This window comes from Zootoca vivipara, chromosome 2 (genome assembly GCF_963506605.1).
Source record: "Zootoca vivipara chromosome 2, rZooViv1.1, whole genome shotgun sequence".
NCBI classification, from domain to species: domain Eukaryota; kingdom Metazoa; phylum Chordata; class Lepidosauria; order Squamata; family Lacertidae; genus Zootoca; species Zootoca vivipara.
In genome coordinates this window covers 9,589,764-9,609,624 of record NC_083277.1, presented here as the reverse complement: position 1 = coordinate 9,609,624, position 19,861 = coordinate 9,589,764, and the positions used below count along the sequence as shown (strand labels likewise).

General features: G+C 44.0%; 1 protein-coding gene across 1 annotated transcript; it reads right to left on the bottom strand.

Moving 5' to 3' along the window:
- Positions 1–1,580: 1,580 nt before the first annotated feature.
- Positions 1,581–18,516, bottom strand: LOC118080239 (zinc finger protein 665). Its single transcript, XM_060270934.1, is given in 10 exon segments — positions 1,581–6,178; positions 8,607–8,733; positions 9,790–9,868; positions 10,853–11,132; positions 11,530–11,539; positions 13,577–14,529; positions 14,708–14,794; positions 15,679–15,805; positions 16,210–16,292; positions 18,297–18,516. Coding segments are annotated over 9 exon segments (3,345 nt in total). The 5' UTR covers positions 16,225–16,292; positions 18,297–18,516; the 3' UTR covers positions 1,581–4,511.
- Positions 18,517–19,861: the final 1,345 nt, after the last annotated feature.

Sequence of the window (19,861 nt, the reverse complement as noted above, 5' to 3'; positions counted from 1 at the left end):
CAGAAGGTCGGCGGTTCGAATCCCTGCAATGGCATGAGCTCCCATTGCTGTGTCCCAGCTCCTGCCAACCTAGCAGTTCAAAAGTACTGTGAGTACTTTTATCGGTTCTTCTAAATCTTTCAAAGTTCATTGGATGTCTCCAAGTTCTCTATCCATTTTCTTCCCTCTGCTGCTGTAAAGAACCTTCTATTGTCCAGGATTTTTTATTGATTAGCATTAATTGATTAGCATTCATTTGCTTCATGTGTAACATTTTAGTAGTACTGTAATTTAACTGAAGAAAGAGTGTAAAGTTGTTTAGAGTTACCGCCTTGCTGGTTTTTATTCTTAACTGCTGTCTTTGGCATTTTAGCTGTTTTGACCATTTTATTTTCTTCATAACTACATTTTTTAATTGTAATTTAATTTTGCTAGTAGAAATGGTAAAAAAGGCAAGGTATCAATCACTATTTTAAATAAATGCATAATTTTAAAGAATTGTTTTGTTTTGTTTTAATTTTATTTTATAAAGGTTATCTGCCCACTTTGGCTATATCCACTTACCCAAAGCATTCAGTGGTATTTACTTCTGAGTAGCTGTATACCTGACTTTGGTGCTTAAAAGCATATGAAAGTGCCAAAACGATGGTTGGATCCAAAGATGCCTTTCATGAGCAGAAAGACACTTTCAGAAGCACATATACCCCAAACACACATTCTGCTGGTCATGCCACGCCCCCCCACCCACAGCAGGAGTGGGGAGATCTGCTGGTAGAAATGGCGCCTACTGCTAGCTCTCCGGGTGACTTGCCATAGATCAGCAAGGGTTTCTGTCCATTTATTTGTTTATTTAAATTTGAACACCACTTTCCCATATAAATAAACTGCTGCATTAATCGAAACAAAATGTTACCAGAGTATGGTTGGGCTATCTTTGTCCCAGAGGGAGGAGTCACGGTTGGCACAGCAGCCTGAGCTGCCATGCAATGAAGCCACTTTGGTGTCCACAGATAAGGCTGGATTTAATAGCAAGCACCCCCTGCCCTATACAGGACGCGGGTGGTGCTGTGGGCTAAACCACTGAGCCCTAGGGCTTGCCGATCAGAAGCTTGGCGGTTCGAATCCCCGCGACAGGGTGAGCTCCCGTCGCTCGGTCCCTTCTCCTGCCAACCTAGCAGTTCGAAAGTGCGTCAAAAGTGCAAGTAGATAAATAGGTACCGCTCTGGCGGGAAGGTAAACGTTTCCGTGCGCTGCTCTGGTGTCAGTTTTCCGTTGTGCCAGAAGCTGCTTAGTCATGCTGGCCACATGGCCCGGAAAAACTGTCTGCAGAGCGGACAAACGCCGGCTCCCTCGGCCTGTAAAGCGAGATGAGCGCCACAACCCCAGAGTTGTTCGCGACTGGACATAACTGTCAGGGGTCCCTTTACCCTTTACATTTACCCCCTGCCCTAACTGCATATTTGAGACTGCAAACTTATCTAGAATAAGACTAGAGACACCTTCCGACGAAAGTGCTTCGCCCAACAATATTGTGACGGCAGGCGCTTGTAGGGCAAAATATGGGGTGGGGAGGGGGGAATTGGGGGCCCAAAATTTACTTTGCTTGGTGCAGAAATGACTTCAAAGCAATCCATTACAATGGCCCACAGTTTACAGTGCTTTATTCAATGGGGAACACACCCACACCCCAAAAAATGTGTGCTTCAAGAGTGTATTTAATATTGCCACACTGGAAACAACTACCGGTAGTATACCTTTTGTCTCATGTAACCCCAAGCCTGAGGGACCCATCTTTTTAGAGAAGGAATAGGGAACTTCAGCTCCAGGGGCCAAATGGGCCTTCTGGTCCCATCTAGTCCTCAGACGCTCTTGACAGACCACAAGTTTTCTGAGCTGGACCCATGACACCAGCCTTAATTCACACCCACACCTGAATATGACCCTCAGGCCCAAAAAATGTTTGCCACCCATTTTAGAGCATGAATCTGGGGCCATCTCCTTTTACAGAGATTACCCAGAATGCTGTACTTGTTGCCTCCTCAGGCCTTTGCTTCTTATTTGTGTTCATTATTTTCATCAACTTTCTCAGAGCCAGTGAGGAAACACAAGCTACAGTACATTTTCTCCCTTAATGAAATCATTTCCATGTCCGGCTGAAGCAACACGTAGCCCAAAACATCTTGGGAAGCCTTTTTGCTGCTACCAGGTGAAATGTCTTTATTTTGCCAGGCTGCCTTTCACTAAACATCCTAAAATAAACAATACAGTAGTTAAATATACTTCTTCTGTCTCTTCGAGAACACTTCGTGGTAGAGTATGAGGTTTGGCTTAGGGGTGGATATAAATTAAGAGACGACACAGTTTTATGAATTAAGTTAAAAGATTTACTGTAAGTTTAGAAAAGGCGGTTCTTAGGGGGAAAGGTTTAACATAAGAATGGTTACGTACAGAAAAAGCCATTCCCAAAATTGAGCAAATGTGCATCTGGAGCAAATGTACACCCAATGATCCCCTAACAGTCACCATTAAAGTCTTGCTTTCTTCATTCTCCGATATGGTGACTCTTTCACTTTGTGAGATCCTCCAGATCTAAATGTCAATGCAGGTTTATAACCTGGAGTTACTTTTTGTCCTGCATTTCAATGTACAAACATTTCGGAGCTTTAAAGCAAAAACCATTAACTCCATCTTATGTTAGACACAGTTTGTTTGCAGATAAGCAATATTAATTAGTAGCTTCCTTTTCTAGTTAGGCAATGCTACTACTCAGGAAGCCTATGAATCCCATAATCCCCAAAACAATTGTTGTTGTTTAGTCGTTTAGTCGTGTCCGACTCTTTGTGACCCCATGGACCATAGCACGCCAGGCACTCCTGTCTTGCACTGCCTCCCGCAGTTTGGTCAAACCCATGTTGGTAGCTTCGAGAACACTGTCCAACCATCTCGTCCTCTGTCATCCCCTTCTCCTAGTGCCCTTAATCTTTCCCAACATCAGGGTCTTTTCCAAGGATTCTTCTCTTCTCATGAGGTGGCCAAATTGTTTTTGGCCAAAACAATTACATACATTTTAATTTTTTAAGCAACCCAGTTCCTTCCCTGTGGCCCAATTTGGATCAGACATGGACTGGCAGGCTCAGAGGAAGAAGGAGGGCCTCTTTGGGTGTTGAAGATTAGGAGTGTATGAAAGACTCTGGTGTTTTCGGTTCTTTATACTACTGTTTATATTCACTTTTTAAAGAAATCTGTATAAAGAGCTTATAAGAATGCCACGGACCCACGTGTATTAAGGCAGGACAAGCATCATCACGTAATGGGACTCCATCATCACATGGGAATCTCTCATCCTAGATTCAGGATATTTCCGTCAAATCCTTTCCTGTTTGGGGAGGTGATATATTTCCGTTACAAAGCGACAAAGATCACCACAGCATCCCAAGCTACCTTGCACCTACCAACTGACATTCAGAGCCAATAAGAGTGGAAGTGTAGCCGTAAGAAAGCTTCCCCATCAGGGATCTACTCGAGATGCAAGGTCTAGCCTGGAAGCCAAAGGGAGTCCCTTGTGTACTTCGAAACCCTGCAAGGTTATAATTTATTATTTATGCCCCGTCCATCTGGCTGGGTTTCCTCAGCCACTCTGGGTACTCCCAACAAAATAAAAAGCAATTCAATATCAAACATTAAAAACTTCCCTAAACAGGGCTGCCTTCAGATGTCTTCTAAAAGCCATAGTTGTTTATCTGTTTGACATCTGATGGGAGGGTGTTCCACAGGGCGGGCGCCACCAGTGAGAAGGTCCTCTGCCTGGTTCCCTGTAACCTCATATCTTGCAGGAAGGGAACCGCCAGAAGGTCCTCGGAGCTGGACCTCAGTGAAAGATGAGGGTGGAGACATTCTGAGATGTCAGGGATTGAACCTGTGTGCTTCTGCTTGCAAGGTGCTATTCCACTGAGCTATGACCCTTCCACTCCAGGAAGCCAATTAACTACATGATGTTGCACCCAAGGCTGCTGTTCCACTTAAGCAACAGAACTCCCCTCTCCCTTCCCCTGCAGCCCCACTCCCAGGCTAGAGATGTGGAGGCCTGGATAAACTCTGGAATCTGCCCTCCCCACACTTCGTCATTTGTTTCCAAAATATTGATGGAAACCAGGAAAAAATAAGGAAACAAACCTATGTCATGTCCCCCCAATTTCTAAGTTCTTTTCTGGGACTTCAGATCTCTGCCCCAGGCTCTCTCAAAATTTGCCCCAAACACAATAGATGTTAGGAGCAGTTGGGGAGAGGAAGGCGAGGTCTTGTTGCATGAGCAGAAATGGATACAACTCCAAATTCCCAAACTCAACTGTATACATTGTTTACTTATTTTAAATGTTCAATTCCTTCAATGCTATTGGGAACCTTTGGCTTAGTTTCAGGTTCTCTCCCAGTTCCTGGTACTAACTGGTCTTCCATTGCATCAGTGCCTTTCTGGAATCAATATGGCTGTGCTGCGGACCCTGCTTTTATACCAGCTATACCCTTGATACCAATTAAGTTGGCCGGCCACCAAGTAAGAAAAATAGCACTAGGACAAGTTTCTCCCTCCTTATTCTGTGAATTATAGTAAGGTTTCTGTTTTTGCTAGAGTTCTTCTGACATTCCATACATTTTTATGGTTTCTCACTTACGTGCATTCTTTGATGTGAAATAAGGTTACTTCTTTGAGCGAAGGCCTTTCTACACACCAAACATTTATAGGGTTTCTCTCCTGTGTGGGTTCTCTGGTGTGAAATAAGGTGACCTTTCTGTGTGAAGGTCTTTGTGCACACCAAGCATTGATACGGCTTCTCTCCTGTGTGCCTTCTTTCATGCTTAACAAGATACACTCTTTCACAAAAACCTTTCCCACACTCCATACATTTATATGGTTTTTCCCCTGTGTGGGTTCTCTGGTGTACAATAAGACTTCTCCTATCACTGAAGCTCTTTTCACACTTTGTGCATTCATGTGGTTTCTGCCCTGTGTGGGTGTTTCGATGCACAGTAAGACTTCTCCTATCACTAAAGCTTTTTCCACATTCCGTGCATTGATATGGTTTCTCCCCTGTGTGTGTTCTTTGATGTGAAATAAGGTTACTTCTCTGAGTGAAGGTATTTCCACACACCAAGCATTTATAGGGTTTCTCTCCTGTGTGGGTTCTCTGGTGTGAAATAAGGTGACCTTTCTGTGTGAAGGTCTTTGTGCACACCAAGCATTCATACGGCATCTCCCCTGTGTGGGTTCTCAAATGTACATTAAGGCTTCCATTATGAGTGAACCTTTTTCCACACTCCTTGCATTGATATGGCTTCTCCCCTGTGTGGGTTCTTTGATGTTTAGAACAAGCTCGTGAATCACTGAAGCTTTTTCCACACTCCATGCACTGATATGGTTTCTCTCCTGTGTGATTTCTTTGATGCCTTGCAAGATTTCCCCTTTCAATGAAGCTCTTTCCACATTCCATACATTTATAGGGTTTCTCTCCTGTGTGTCTTCTTTGATGCCTAGCAAGATACCCTCTATCAATAAAACTGTGTCCACATTCCATACACTGATATGGTTTCTCTCCTGTGTGGGTTCTTTGATGTGAAGTAAGGCTACGATGCACCGTGAAGCTCTTTCCACACTCCATGCACTTATATGGTTTCTCCCCTGTGTGGGTTCTCTGATGTACAAAAAGACTTCTTCTATCACTGAAGCTCTTTCTACACTCCAGGCATTCATATGGTTTCTCCCCTGTGTGGATTCTTTGATGTACAATGAGACTTCTCCTATCACTGAGGTTTTTTCCACACTCCATGCATTTAAAAGGTTTCTCCCCTGTGTGAGTTCTTTGATGTACAATGAAGTTTCCTCTCTTGTTGAAGCTCTTTCCACATTCTGTGCATTTATATAGGATCTGCCCTGTGTGGGTTCTGGAATGTCTATTTAACACAGATTTATCTTCGCATATTTCCCCATACACTATCCACTTTTTCAGTTGATTTCTTTTGTGGTCTTCTGGGTTTGGGACTTCATGGTCATCTGCACCTTGAGAAATAGAAAAATTATTCCTCCCATTCTTCGATCGGTATCCTTCTAGCCTATTTCCCTCCCTTTGATGTCCAAACATCTCTTCTCCTGCTTTATGCTGGCCTGTTTGCAGTGGCTCACTATAACTCTTGTCCCGCTGATCAGCTATTTGGAGATAAAAAGAAAACACATATTTCCTATTAGGACTTCAATGCTAAAAGCGACACGAGTTATCAAGCCCAATTACCCTTTTCTTTTCTCTGATTTCCTAGGTTGTCCCCTCCCCTCTCTGGACACCCTGCCGAAACCTATGTCACCTTTTGAATCTGTTACTCAGCAGCATTAATGCCTTTCTTATTTATTTCCCATTGATTAAACAAGACACAGAAGGGTGTACATGTGTGGATTATTTCCCCCCCCCCCCGATATAACAATGAAATGGGGTTCCACAAGGTTATGTAAAGTGGGGGGGGGGTGAAACTGCAAGAAGGCCAGGAGAAGAAGGGACACACCAAACTGAAAAAAGATAACTCTTCTATGGATTCTATTAAATGGGTCATAATTTTTTTGAAAGATGGTGATAAACACCACAGTTACATAGTCCAAAGCAGGCTGGAGATATTCCGGTGCAGCAAATGGGGAATGAGACGAGCAAATAAAAATGGTTATCACTGAAGGGATAGGGAAGTGGTCCCCAATACTTACCTCTCCTAGTCCCAATGGGTCAACTTTGACAGGTGGATGGGGCCATTCACTTGTCAATCTCCTGACATCACAATAACCCCTACGCACAGCACTTTGGAGGTGCCACCCATCAGCTGATTGTCGGCTGCAGGGAAGGTGGGCATGGTTTAACCCAAGCAGACCAGTGGGCCATATGGGGTGGTCTTGCTGGCCTAATTGGGCCTGTGTGCCAGAGGGTCTTCACCTCTGTTTTAAAGTAGGGTGTGAAGGCATGTGCCTTTGTTTGCAAAAGAGTTCTCTGTTTTTGCTAGCTGCTCTGACAAGGAAATTCAAAAGGTTGTGTGTATGTGTCAAATACTCAACCCTGGAATCCAAGATCTAATGGGGAAATGGAACCTAAACACTGAAAGAGGGAGGGAAAACAGACTGTCCCGTAAGGAAGGTGAGCAGAACCTAAAAGAAGCCTTGGTTCATCAGGCCCAAGCCACTGGACATTCTTGCTGGGGCTGATGGGAGCTGTAGTTCTGCAACATCTAGAGAGCCAATGGTTCCCTAGTTTTAACTAAGAGAGACCTATTGTGTTTCAAATCACCTCATCAGTGGGAAGGAGGAAGCCACAAGTTATGTCTACCAGGAGTTTAAACACAGAATTAAGGAATGCCCTGAACACCCAGACAAGAACTGGCCCATCACAGAGTCAATCACAGTCCCTCAGAAGCGGATCTTCCCCTTTCTCTAGCCAGAGGTCTGATTTGGGGGTTTCTTTCAAAGAAACAAGGCAGTCTAATAACCACAAAATATTCAAGCGTTTCAAATTCACCCAGGATCTGACCCCTCCCAAATGTAATGGGGGAGTAGTCCACTGCATCCCCTTCTTGTTGAGTATGATGGGGGCGACTGGGCTCAATGGGATCCACCTGGCACTCAATGTTCATTAAGTCCAGTTCATTGGTAACGTAGCAGCAACAGCAGCAGCTGCTTCAATTTTTGGGACACCTCTCAACATGGTGTCCAGCATTCCCTCCATGGCCAACAAACTGCCTCTGGGAAGCCCCTGAAGCGATACATGAAGACTTCGCAATGTAAGGTGGATGATTGGCTTCCCAAATTGACCAGACGAAATCTCAGGCAGTTGTACATATTATAAAACAGATTTATTAAAACATTTATTGCAATAAATGGTGGCAGTGAGAATGAGTTTCTCATTCTGCCCAACCCATGGGCATACACAGAGTGCTTTTATACCTTTTTGACAGAGTGAAGGCCAGCCTTTCTGCAGTACTTCATCAACCAATCAAGAGAGAGCACCCCAAGATGCAAAGTCATTTACCTAACTCCACTAAGTGGCGTTATGTACCTGGTACTTTCATACACGTGTAACTGCGGTTTTGTGGCAGGGCTACATCCTCTGACAGTGGGTTGAAACAGGCCCTGTCTAGTTTGCTAGAGTTTCTCAGAAGTGCTGTGTGTGGTTAGATCTTTGCATTAGATGTGCAAACATGCTGTGCCTGTGTGCAAAGTGCTGTCTGGTTTACTTTCTATCAGAGGCAGAGAGATTTAGAAAATGGAGTTCCTCTTGCTTTTAGGGCCTGCATGGCCTGACCAGGATTATTCTGGCCCTGGTCATTGCCGCCCTATAGCAATGAAAGCAACCCAAATGCTAAGGAAAGGGTTAATGCTCACAAGGGCTGTAGAATGTGACGTCATGTGCCTGAGGCAGTTATGGCAGTTGGGACAGTTATGAACTGTCCTAACAGTTAGAGCAGCAGGTCTGTTCTGTTGCACTGCTGTCTGCCTACAGATTTAAGTCAGCCTGTAACAGTATTTATCCAACAGTATTTATAGATCCAAATCTACGTAAGATGCATTAACAACAGCACCTGTCAACCAAGGGACAAGACATCCTTACCCAGAAACATTACATTTGCATAGTTTTCCAGCATCACTTCCTTGTAGAGAGCTCTCTGGCAGGGGCCCAGGAGATCCCACTCCCCCTTGCTGAAATACACGGCCACCTCCTCAAAGGACACCAGCCGCTGAAAGGAAAAGATAGATTCTCTACTCAGAAATGAACTCTTATGTAGATAATAAACGTATATCTGACATGGCTCCCAGCATGAAAATAAAAGGGCTAACCTGGTAGCTTTATTGCTCTTGCTATTATTAATAATGTTATTTGTTAATCACTTTCTACCTACAGTGGTGCCTTGGTTCTCAAACGCCGAAAACCTGGAAGCAAGTGTTTCGGGTTTCAAACGTTTTTCAGAAGCCGAACGTCCAATGCGGCTGCCAGCTATTGTTTCCAGGGTTCCTGCACCAATCAGAAGCTGCACTTTGGTTTTCAAACATTTCAGAAGTCAAATGGACTTCCAGAATGGATTAAGTTTGGAGCTTTTGTTTTTGCTATATATTTTGCGCTTTTGTTTTTGAGGCTTTTTCGGTTAATTTGTTTTTGTGACTGTGTGGAACCCAGTTCAGCTACTGATTGATTGATTGATTGTGTGACTGTGGAAATGGATAAAAGACCCCCATTGAAACAACGCAGGTAAGAAAAAATTGATTTTAATTTTTATCATCTACAATACTGTCTTATTTATTTTATAGTAAAGTACAACGATTATTGCTTTCATTTTATGGATCAATAGTCTCGTTAGATAGTAAAATTCATGTTAATTTGCTGTTTTAGGGGTTGTTTTTAAAAGTGTGGACAGATTAATCCGTTTTGCATGGGAAAGTGCACCTTGGTTTTGGAACGCTTTGGTTTTGGAACAGACTTCTGGAACGGATTAAGTTTGAGAACCAAGGTACCACTGTACATCCTGAGGTGTTGTACAAAACATAATAATGCAAAATGGACACACCAATGGCAGAGAGCTTTGCAAAATCCAGCTAGGAAAGCTTTAAATTTTTTTCTGCAGGACTGTAGATATCACGCAAGAGTTCATAGCTTAAGTTGGGTCACCTAGACATTTTGTAGCAGCAGCAGCAGCAGAAAAGGGGCAGCACACGTTTCCTGCAAACCTTGCAGCTCAACACAGAGGGAGGCACCCAGGCTGTGCCCTGCCTGTCTCCACAAGGAGCCTGCCTCTTACCTGAGATGGGTCCATGGCAGAAGTTTCCACTCCAGCTCCAGGAAGCGATGATCCAGATTGGGCCTCTGATGCCATTGCTCTGTCATGGGGGGTAGAGGGAGAGAAAGAAGGGGTAAACCAGGCCATCTCTGGGACATGGCTGGAAGGAAAGCCCCAAACTGGGGGCAACTGAGAAGTGGAGTTATTCACATTTCAGCTGAATGGTGAGGGCAGGACTTTCACCCTCTGGTTTCATGGCTTTTGGACCACATAAATAAAATCCATTTTACTTCGCCCTCCTTTTAATTTATTCCATATTGTCCTGCCTGGGACTCTCTTCTCTCTCTCTCTCTCTCTCTCTCTCTCTCTCTCTCTCTCTCACACACACACACACACACACACCCTCAATCAATCCAAACATATTGATGTCGTATTCTATCCACTCCTGTTTCTACAAAGCCTTCCCATTCCCGCAAGCCTAGAGGCAAACATTGAAAACTTCCCCACGTGCAGAGGAACATAAGAAGCTGTTTTTATTATACAAAAGCACAAGCGGAGTGGGGAGGGAATAGGTATCTAATTTGAGGGTATTCACAACGTGTATCTGGGATTGGGAGCATCAACATTTAATGATGATGATGATAATAATAATATACCCCCATCTGGCCGGGCCTCCCCAGCCACAACATTTTCTAAATGTTGGTTATGAGTGGGGGTGGGGTGACAGGGAAAACCCTTTTTTCCAGACCCACCACCACCCAAGGGCCTTTCCCTTCCTCCGCCTGAATAAAAACCACGGTCGCCCAGAACAAGGGGAAAGAGAGGCTTCCAAGAGACTCGTGCAGCTGTTGAGGGGCGCCTCCTTTTGCAGCTGGATTTGGGCGCATCAGCCTCAACCATAGCTGTCAAGTTTTCCCTTTTCTCGCGAGGAAGCCCATTCAGCATAAGGGAATTTCCCTTTAAAAAAGGGAGAACTTGACAGCTATGGCCTCACCCATTAAGACGACTCCCCTCCCCTCCCCTCCCCAGATTCCTCCCCCAAATTCAAGCTCCGGGTCTCCCACCGCCACCCTCCGCGTGGCACCTCATCGCCTCTTTCGTCTCCTGGGAATCCCGACGACGAGCTTCTTTCCTCCAAATCCAAATGGAGGTGCGTCGGCGAAGGCCTTCCCCCGGTTTCAAAACTTCCTGCCTCTCTAGGAGCTCAGTTTGTTTAACCCTCGCAGGGCTGCATCTCCTCCCTGTGCGCAAAGCGGCGCCCTGCGCGCACGTCGTTCTTCGTTCCAGATGGAAAGTTGCAGGGTTGTGGTTGCTTTTGGTGCATTTATACATCAAATTTATGCATCCGGCAAACCAGGGAGCAGCTCAGCCACAAAGCATATATGTGCAAACAGATGGAGTTCTGCTTTCCAACTCAGGGTAATTGAACCCAGAATTATAAATGAATATATAATATAATGATAATTATTTGTCTCCTTTTTTCAAAACATGTTAAACCCGTAACAAATAAAGGAAATAAATCTCTGTCTCTTACAATACAGTACTACATAAATATATCCAATCTTGACACACACACACACCCCAATCCCATCTATTTGGGATCTATTATCCCATCTTTGGATCTATTATGTTAAGTTTTTGCCATCACTGCAAGGTCCCAATAAATTTTTGCAGAGTTCTTCAGTGATGGGTCTTTTAAAAATGTTTTTGGCTGTAAGAAATTAAAGTCTGCTGTTCTTTTTGTGATTGGACAACATTTACCTCGGTGAGTCTACGTTTGGTAAAGAAGCACATAAACTGCTGTCGGAAAACCAAAGAATGTTATTTTTACTTTCTGAAAATGTCAGGCAAAGCTTAATAATAATAATAATAATAATAATAATAATAGCAAGTACTTAGCAATCATTTTTAATAATTTCTATGCAATTTTACACACATTTTGCTTACCAAGCAAATTATATCAATTTAACCAAAATATCTTTTGAATTCTCAAGTCATGTTACAACTTTTTAGCATCCCTCATTTTTTGAATTTGAAAGTTGAAAAATTCCACACACCCCAATACCCCAGTATAGATGTACAGTGCAACTTCCTATCGCATATCACGTCACGACTCTGGGCCAAAGATCTTAAAATATCACTCCCCTGTACACAAGTTCAGGTGTAGCATGTGGTCAGCAAAAACACCATTAGGCTTGGTGACATTCGACAGTGAGGTCCTTAATCTGCCCCAGTCCACAGGAAGGTTTCTGACCAGAAGCTGAAATCAGCTTGTATAATGTATTTAAACTACAATAGCAGGAAATAAGTGAATTTCAGTTTATGAAGGACATCTACATCATAATAATTATCAAAAACAGTAATATGCACGTTGCACAAAAAATGAATCCTGGGAAAGGAAAACTGTGAATGCAAGGGGGGAAAACAGGATACAAGCATTATACAGGACACAAAATAATTACAGTATACTGAAATAGAAGGAAATTTTGAAGCATTGAATAAAATGTCTATTAGAAGCCATATGGTATACAAACTAGTCATGATTTCGTTTACTAAATTACTCCCAACAGATCAAACTGGTCAGTGCCCCTGCTATATTTCCTCTATTCAGTCACTTTTAAAAAAACGTTGAATTTTATAACTACCTATGTAAGCAGGAGTTTGAAAGGTTCTGTGGATTCTTTGGAGATTTAAGAGGTGAATCTAGGATACAAAGAGCTTAAATGGGGAGGGCAAATTATATATGTATACACACAGAGACAGACACTATTCTTATTTCATGCTAAAAACTACAAAAAGCTAAGCCTGATGAAAATTATTCCTGAAGCCCCATATGCAAAAGGACTGGTTCAGAGGGAAATGGGGGAAAAACAGCTTAAAACTCTCTGAGAGGGTGAAAGGTCAGCTGGGCTCCAAAAAGCTGCAGAAGAGAAATCTAGTAGCCAACCTGAAGTTCAGCAAGCAAATGGAGTGAGCAGGGAGGAAGAGGAGTTTGGATTTGATATCCCGCTTTATCACTACCCAAAGGAGTTTCAAAGTGGCCAACAATCTCCTTTCCCTTCCTCCCCCACAACAAACACTCTGTGAGGTGAGTGAGGCTGAGAGACTTCAGAGAAGTGTGACTAGCCCAAGGTCACCCAGTAGCTGAATGTGGAGGAGCAGGGAATCAAACCCAGTTCACCAGATTACGAGTCCACTGCTCTTAACCACTACACTACTCAAATGGGAAAGGTTTGCCAACACTGAATTTGTGAGTTTTTATCATGGATTCAAAATGTGGCCTGCCTTATTTTACTTGAAGAATAAAAGAGATATTAGGAAGATCTGAAGGACTCTTTAATGCTTTTTACTGTTTATATTACTGTCCATATATATATATATATATATATATATATATATATATATATATATATATATATGATGTCTATATTAAAGGGCTTATAATAATACTATGGGACTATATAAATTAACACTGGACCAGTAGCCCCACCAGATGCGTCCATTCTGACGAGAATATAAATTCAGTTGACAACCTAGCTCCTAACCATGATGTGAGAAATGTAACTTAGATAACTTTCTCCCATGTATTTTTTAAAAAATGTGTATTAAACATTTGTTTCTCAAGTTCTTTCAACGCGGCATGGATTTTTATGGTTTCCCTATGGGGGTTCTCTGATGTGAAGCAAGGCTTCAATGAACAGAAGTATTTCCACAAACTCTGCATTTATATGGTTTTTCTCTTAGATGGGGAATCCCCCTCAAAGTATATAAAGGCTTCCACCAGTGCTGAACGTTTTCTAGTCTATACATTCATGTGGGTTCTTTCATGTTTTCTAAGAGTTCCACCATCACGGAAGCTCTTTCCACATGCCATACATTTATATGGTTTCTCTCCTGTGTGGATTCTTTTATGTTTAGTAAGACTTCCATTCACACTAAAACTTTTTCCACACTCTTCGCACTTATATGGTCTCATTCCTGTGTGGGTTCTTGCATGTATGACAAGATTCCCACTGTCACGGAAGCTCTTTCCACATTCCATACATATGTATGGTTTCTCCCCTGTGTGCTTTCTTTCATGTGTTTTAAGGCTTCCACTCACGCTGAAGCTTTTCCCACATACCAAGCATTTATATGGTTTCTCCCCTGTGTGAGTTCTTTCATGCTCACTAAGAGTTCCACTGTTTCTGAAGCTCTTTCCACACTCCATGCACTTGTATGGTTTCTCCCCGGTGTGGATTCTTTTATGTGCTTTAAGGTTTCCATTTGCACTGAAGCTTTTCCCACATACTAAGCATTTATATGGTCTCTCCCCTGTGTGAGTTCTTTTGTGTTCAGTAAGACTACCCCTATCTCTAAAGCTCTTTCCACACTCCATGCACTTGTATGGTTTCTCCCCGGTGTGGGTTTTGCAGTGTCTAGTGAGAGTTCCCCTATCTCTAAAGCTCTTCCCACATTTCATACAATCATATAGTTTCACCCCAGTGGGGGTTCTGTGGTATCTATTTAGTACTGATTTATCTTTGATCATTTCCCCAAAGATGGGACACTTTTTCAGTTGCTTTCTTTGGTGATATTCTGGGTTCAGAAGTTCAAGGTCATCAGCACCCAGAGAAGTAGAGGATTCTTTCCTTCCATTCTTTCTTTGATTTCCCTCAGGTCTCTTTTGTCCTGATGGACTTCCAAGCATCTCCTTTCTTGCTTTCTGCTTGGGTGTTCCTGCTGGCTCACTATAGTTTTCAGTGTTGTACTGATCACCTCCTTGGAGAAAAATAAACATACAAAAAAGCCCATTTTGTTAGGACTTCACAGCCAAAATCAAGGATTTCATTAGACATCAAGACTGATTACCCCTGACAAGTTTAAAAAGCAAGATCATCAAGGAATCTGCCTGAATACCCAGACAAGACCTGGTCCCACCACAAACTGAAGCACATACCTGCCAATCTCTCTACTTCCTCGCAGTTCCAGACAAATGGATCTTCACCTCCTTCCAGACGAGAGATGAGGTCTGGTTTGGGAATTTCTTTCAAAGAAACAGACAAAATATTCAGCCATTATCTCATTCATTAATTGCCTTCCATATATAGGAGTTGAGGTACACAACATAGTAAGAACAGTTAGAAAGTGGGTGTCTTACCAACGAAAGTTGGTTAAAGGCACTCCAAGCCACCAAGGACCTGTGTCTCTAGGGACAGAGCCGGATCCAGGAGCACCCCCAAATTGCGCACTTGCTCCTTCAGAGAAAGTGCAACAACATCCAAGGAAGGTCAGTTACTGACTTCCTAGACTCAGGACACTCATCCACCAAGCCTCTGTCTTGTCAGGATTCAGATTCAGTTTATTTGTTCTCATCCAGTCCACCACTGTATCCAGACTCCAGTCTAGGGCCTTCTGCCACTCCCAATTAGGATGTTACAAAGAAAAAGAATTGGGCATTATTAGGCAATTACTGAAGGATGCAATGGAAGCAGTGAAGTATACCCTCTTCACAGTTTCACTGCCACACGGCAGACACGGTTGTGTTCTCTAGCTCATAACCATAGTGGGACTTTTGCCACTTGCATTGTAGCCATCATCTGGCTAGCTAGTTTCATGACACGTAGCTCCCCAGTATACCAGGTAGCCAGACATACTCCACAGCATCGGAAAGGCTGCTCAGAAGTGATCATATCCACGCTCCTCTGTATTATGCTATTCCGTGGTGAGTCACCAGCTCTAACCATTGAAAAAATCCCCCAAAGCATTCAGGAATCCATTGCACTCCATAGGTGCAGACCATCCATCCTAACTGGTCCCTCATCCCTACCGGAAATTGGAAATGGAAGCCCAAACTTCACCAGGAAGTGGTCTGACAATGACAACGGTGCTTTATTTTCTTTTTCTCAACAAATGAATAAACATCCTTACCTGGAGAGGCCACACTCTCATAATTCTCCAGCATGACTTCCTTGTAGAGAGCTCTTTGGCTTGGACCCAGGAGATCCCACTCCCCCTTGCTGAAATACACAACCACTGCTTCAAAGGACACCAACTGCTGGGAAAAACAACAACACACCATAATGGCCTATACTCAGAAATGTACTCCCATGTACACAAAAATCTCTGTGTATTAAACAGGGCTCCCAGTTTGAAAGGGGAAGAACCAACCGGGTGGTTTGTGTGCACTTCCTAATTTTTTTCTGCAGGACTCAAGGCATCATGCAAGGGATACTGCAGAGTTCATAGCCTTACTTGGTCAACTTGACATCTCCTAGGAACAAAAGCTAAAGAGGCACATTCCTTGAAGCTCTAACACCCCCAAGGTGACCCCAACCCATAGCTGCCAAGTTCTCCCTTTTTTAAAGGGAAATTCCCTTATGCTGAATAGGCTTCCTCGCGAGAAAAGGGAAAACTTGGCAGCTATGCCCCAACCTCTCTCCACAAGGATGCCTCTCCTACCTGAGATGAGTGCATGGCAGCTCCTTCCGCTGCGCCACAAGGAAGTTATGGCCCAGACTGCACCCCTGATGCCATTGTTCTGCCTGTGGGGGAGACAAAAGTGAGGAAAGAGAGTCTGGGTCTAGGGGCAGCAGTGAAATTGTGTCATTCATGTCCCCATTTGCGGGCAGGGTAGAGAAGGAAAGGTGACGAGAAAAGTATCATCCTTTGGGAAACTCATGCGTGTTTCACGGCTTTAACGCTTCCGAGCTGACCCATATTTTTGGACCATGTAAATAACTACGGTAGAAAGAAGGGTCTGGAGGCTGCAGCAAGTGCAGAATGTGGCTGCTAGGTTGGTGAGTGAGCAGCCAATGGGACCTTGTGATACCAATCCTGAAAGCACTGCACTTGAGCTACTGGACCCCATTCAAGGTGGCAGTACCAGCACATAAATCCCTAAATGGCTTGGAACTCCAAGTACTTAAAACAGTGCCTTTCCAGTCATCTCAGATCTTACAACTGGCAGGTGAGGCTTTCCTGGTGCTGCTGCAACCAGGGGCTGCCCTATTGGTGCTGCCCTGCGACAGGGCCTTTCCATAAGTGGCTCCCCAGTTGTGGAATGACCTCCCTAGTGAGGTGCACCTGTCTCTATCACTCTTAACTTTTAGGAGGAAATTTAAAACATTCCTGTTTACTCAGGCCTTTGTTGTGCGATGACTACTGTCATTCTTGAGCACACTGGATGAAATAAATGTTTTTAGTCATGTTTTTAACTGTACCTGCTTTTAGAAGTTTCTTATTGCAATTGTCTTCAGAACGCTTTAACTGTTTTCCAGTTTTGTTTTTGAAATGTTGATGTACTTGCCACCCTGCGCTCTTTCAGCAAGAAGGGGGAAGATATAAATTAATTTCAATAAATAAATAAAATAATTTAGTCTCTGCCTTTTAACAGTAACTTTAGAAAACAGGAGCCTGGTTGGTTTCAACACACAAATCCCTTACTTGTGCCTTGCTCTACTCTGAACTTTTTCCACAAAAAGGTTAGATGAAAGAGTCCTTTTATTCTCTGTTGTCCATTGTAAAGGCCTTTGGCTATATACAATAAAAATTGATTGACTGATTGATTGATTGACAGGGGCCAACCAGATGCCTCTTCTGGGAAATGCAGAAGCTGGGTTTGAGTACAAGAGCACTCTCCAGAAACTGGTTTTCAGAAGCATTGCTCCCTCCAACTGTGGAGACAGAACATAGCCATCGTGGCTATTAGCCATGACAGCCCTCTCCTCCATGAATTTATCTGATCCTCTTTTGAAGCTATTAGGGTTCATGGCCATCGCTGCCTCCTGTGGGAGAGAGTCCCATAGTTTGTGCAATTGCAAGTCAAAGTAAGCAAAAGATTACATAGCTGCACAAACAGTTATAAATCGCTACAGCTTATAGTTAAATTTTCTTATTCTTTAAATTCTTAAATGGAGTTCTTATTTCCTCGGATACACATTTTAAGTCTACTTAATTAGTAGCTTGATTGTTAAATTCCACCTTGATTGTTTCTATTCTTTTTGAAAAGAACTATGCAAAAATATTGGTTTGAGTATGCTGGTCGTTTGGCTGTAATAATAAACATTCAATGTTCCGCCCTTTGCATCTGAATCTGTCCTGCATCTTCCAACAATAAGCTGAAATGGACTTAAGAGAAAAGTGGTTTTTTGTTTGGTGGGGGGTGAAAAACTTTTTTCTATCCACTTTCTCCCTGCCATGCATAATTTTCTAAACATGTCGCTTCTTACTGACCTCTCTATTTAGTTGTAATTCTAAATAGTGCTTAATTGCATTTTAATGAATATTCCACTCCTCCCCTCCCCGATGTTGGAAAAGATCAGGATAGAAATAAATATAACAATAGCAATATTTTTCTTTACACTAAGGAGTCCAGAAAGCTGCAAGCTCTGCTCCTTGCAGGGTGGGGAAGTCGTTCCCAGCCCTTGGTCGTTTCTTATTGCCCTTTTCTGGATGTTTTCCACCGCCTTCCTCCTCCCTATGGGCTTCCCTTCCCCGAAATAGCAGGGGCCTCGGCCTTCCTTCCTCGCAAGCGGGGCAGCCTTTACCTTCCTGCCGGGCCCGTTACGCGCACAAAGCTCTCCTCTCCGCACGAAGGAATCCCAGGAAGCCTCTTTCCCTTCCGGGAATAACAATCATAACAATACTGTAATAACAACCACTATACAAGTGCATCCGACATTATAGTCCCCGTTTTGACATTTCCTGCCTCTCCAGGAACCAGGTCTCTGTGGGTTTAACCCTTGGAGGACTAGAATCTCATTCTCTGTAGAGCGTTTTGCCCATGCGCAGATATTTTAAGCAGGCATGTAGCTGGGAGGATTTTTTTTTTAAGCAAACAGCAGAAAGAGGTCTGCCCAAATCACTTATGAAGAAGGGGGACAGAGAGACCAATTTTTAGAGCAAAGGGGAAACGTGTGTTTTGGAGGGAGGGAAAGCTAACCTCACCCAAAGGCATAAAATCATAGAGCTGGAAGGAACCTCTGCGATCTTCCTATACAGTGGTACCTCGGTTTATGAACACAATTGGTTCCGGAAGTCTGTTCATAAACTGAAGCGTTCATAAACTGAAGCGAACTTTCCCATTGAAAGTAATGGAAAGTGGATTAATCCGTTCCAGACGGTCCGCGGAGTAACCGTTCATAAACTGAAGCGAACTTTTCCATTGAAAGTAATGGAAAGTGGATTAATCCGTTCCAGACGGGTCCGCGAAGTACTTAAACTGAAGCGTTCATAAACTGAAACATGGGTGTAATTGGTTCCGGAAGTCTGTTCATAAACTGAAGCGTTCATAAACTGAAGCGAACTTTCCCATTAAAAGTAATGGAAAGTGAATTAATCCGTTCCAGATGGGTCCGCGGCGTTCATAAACCGAAAATTCACACCGAGGTTCCACTGTATCCAGTTCTGGGCACCACAATTTATGAAGGCTGTTGACAAGCTGGAATGTGTGCGAAGGAGGACGACAAAGATGATCAAGGGTCTGGAAACAGCCTTATGAGGACGAGTTGAAGGAGCTAGGTACGTTTAGCATGGAGAAGACATGGAGAAGAGATATGATAGCTACCTTCAATTATCTCAAGGGCTGTCACATGGAAGAGGGAACAAGCTTGTCAAACTAGGTAGTTGCCTAGGGCGCCAAAATGGAGGGGGCGCTGGCCGGCCGGCCAGCCTGCCTGCCCCACCCCCACCGCACCCCACCGCTGCCGCCGGCCCGGTGCTGCTCCTTTTCTTACACGCGCCACGTACAGCCTGCTGGCGCCCGCCCACTTCTCTTTACCCGCGGCCCGCCCTCCGGAGGCGCGCAGGCGCAGCAGCAGACCTCAGTTTCCCGCCTTGGCGGCACCAAGTTGGCATCTGGAGGTGCTGGGCTGCTGGCGGAGCTGCAGGCTGGTCGGAGGACGACGAGGTAAGAAGGCGGCGGCTCCAGGCCAGGAGGCGGCGGGGGGCCTCACCAAGACCACCTGGGGCCAGGGGTGGCGGGCAAGGATCCTCCGCATGATGTTGGAAGGAGAGCCGTGGAGGAGGCCGGAGGAAGGAGGCGTGTCCATCGTATGAGGGACAAACGGCCGGGGGGGGGGGGTTGGAGAAACCTTGAGTCTGGGAAAAGGGG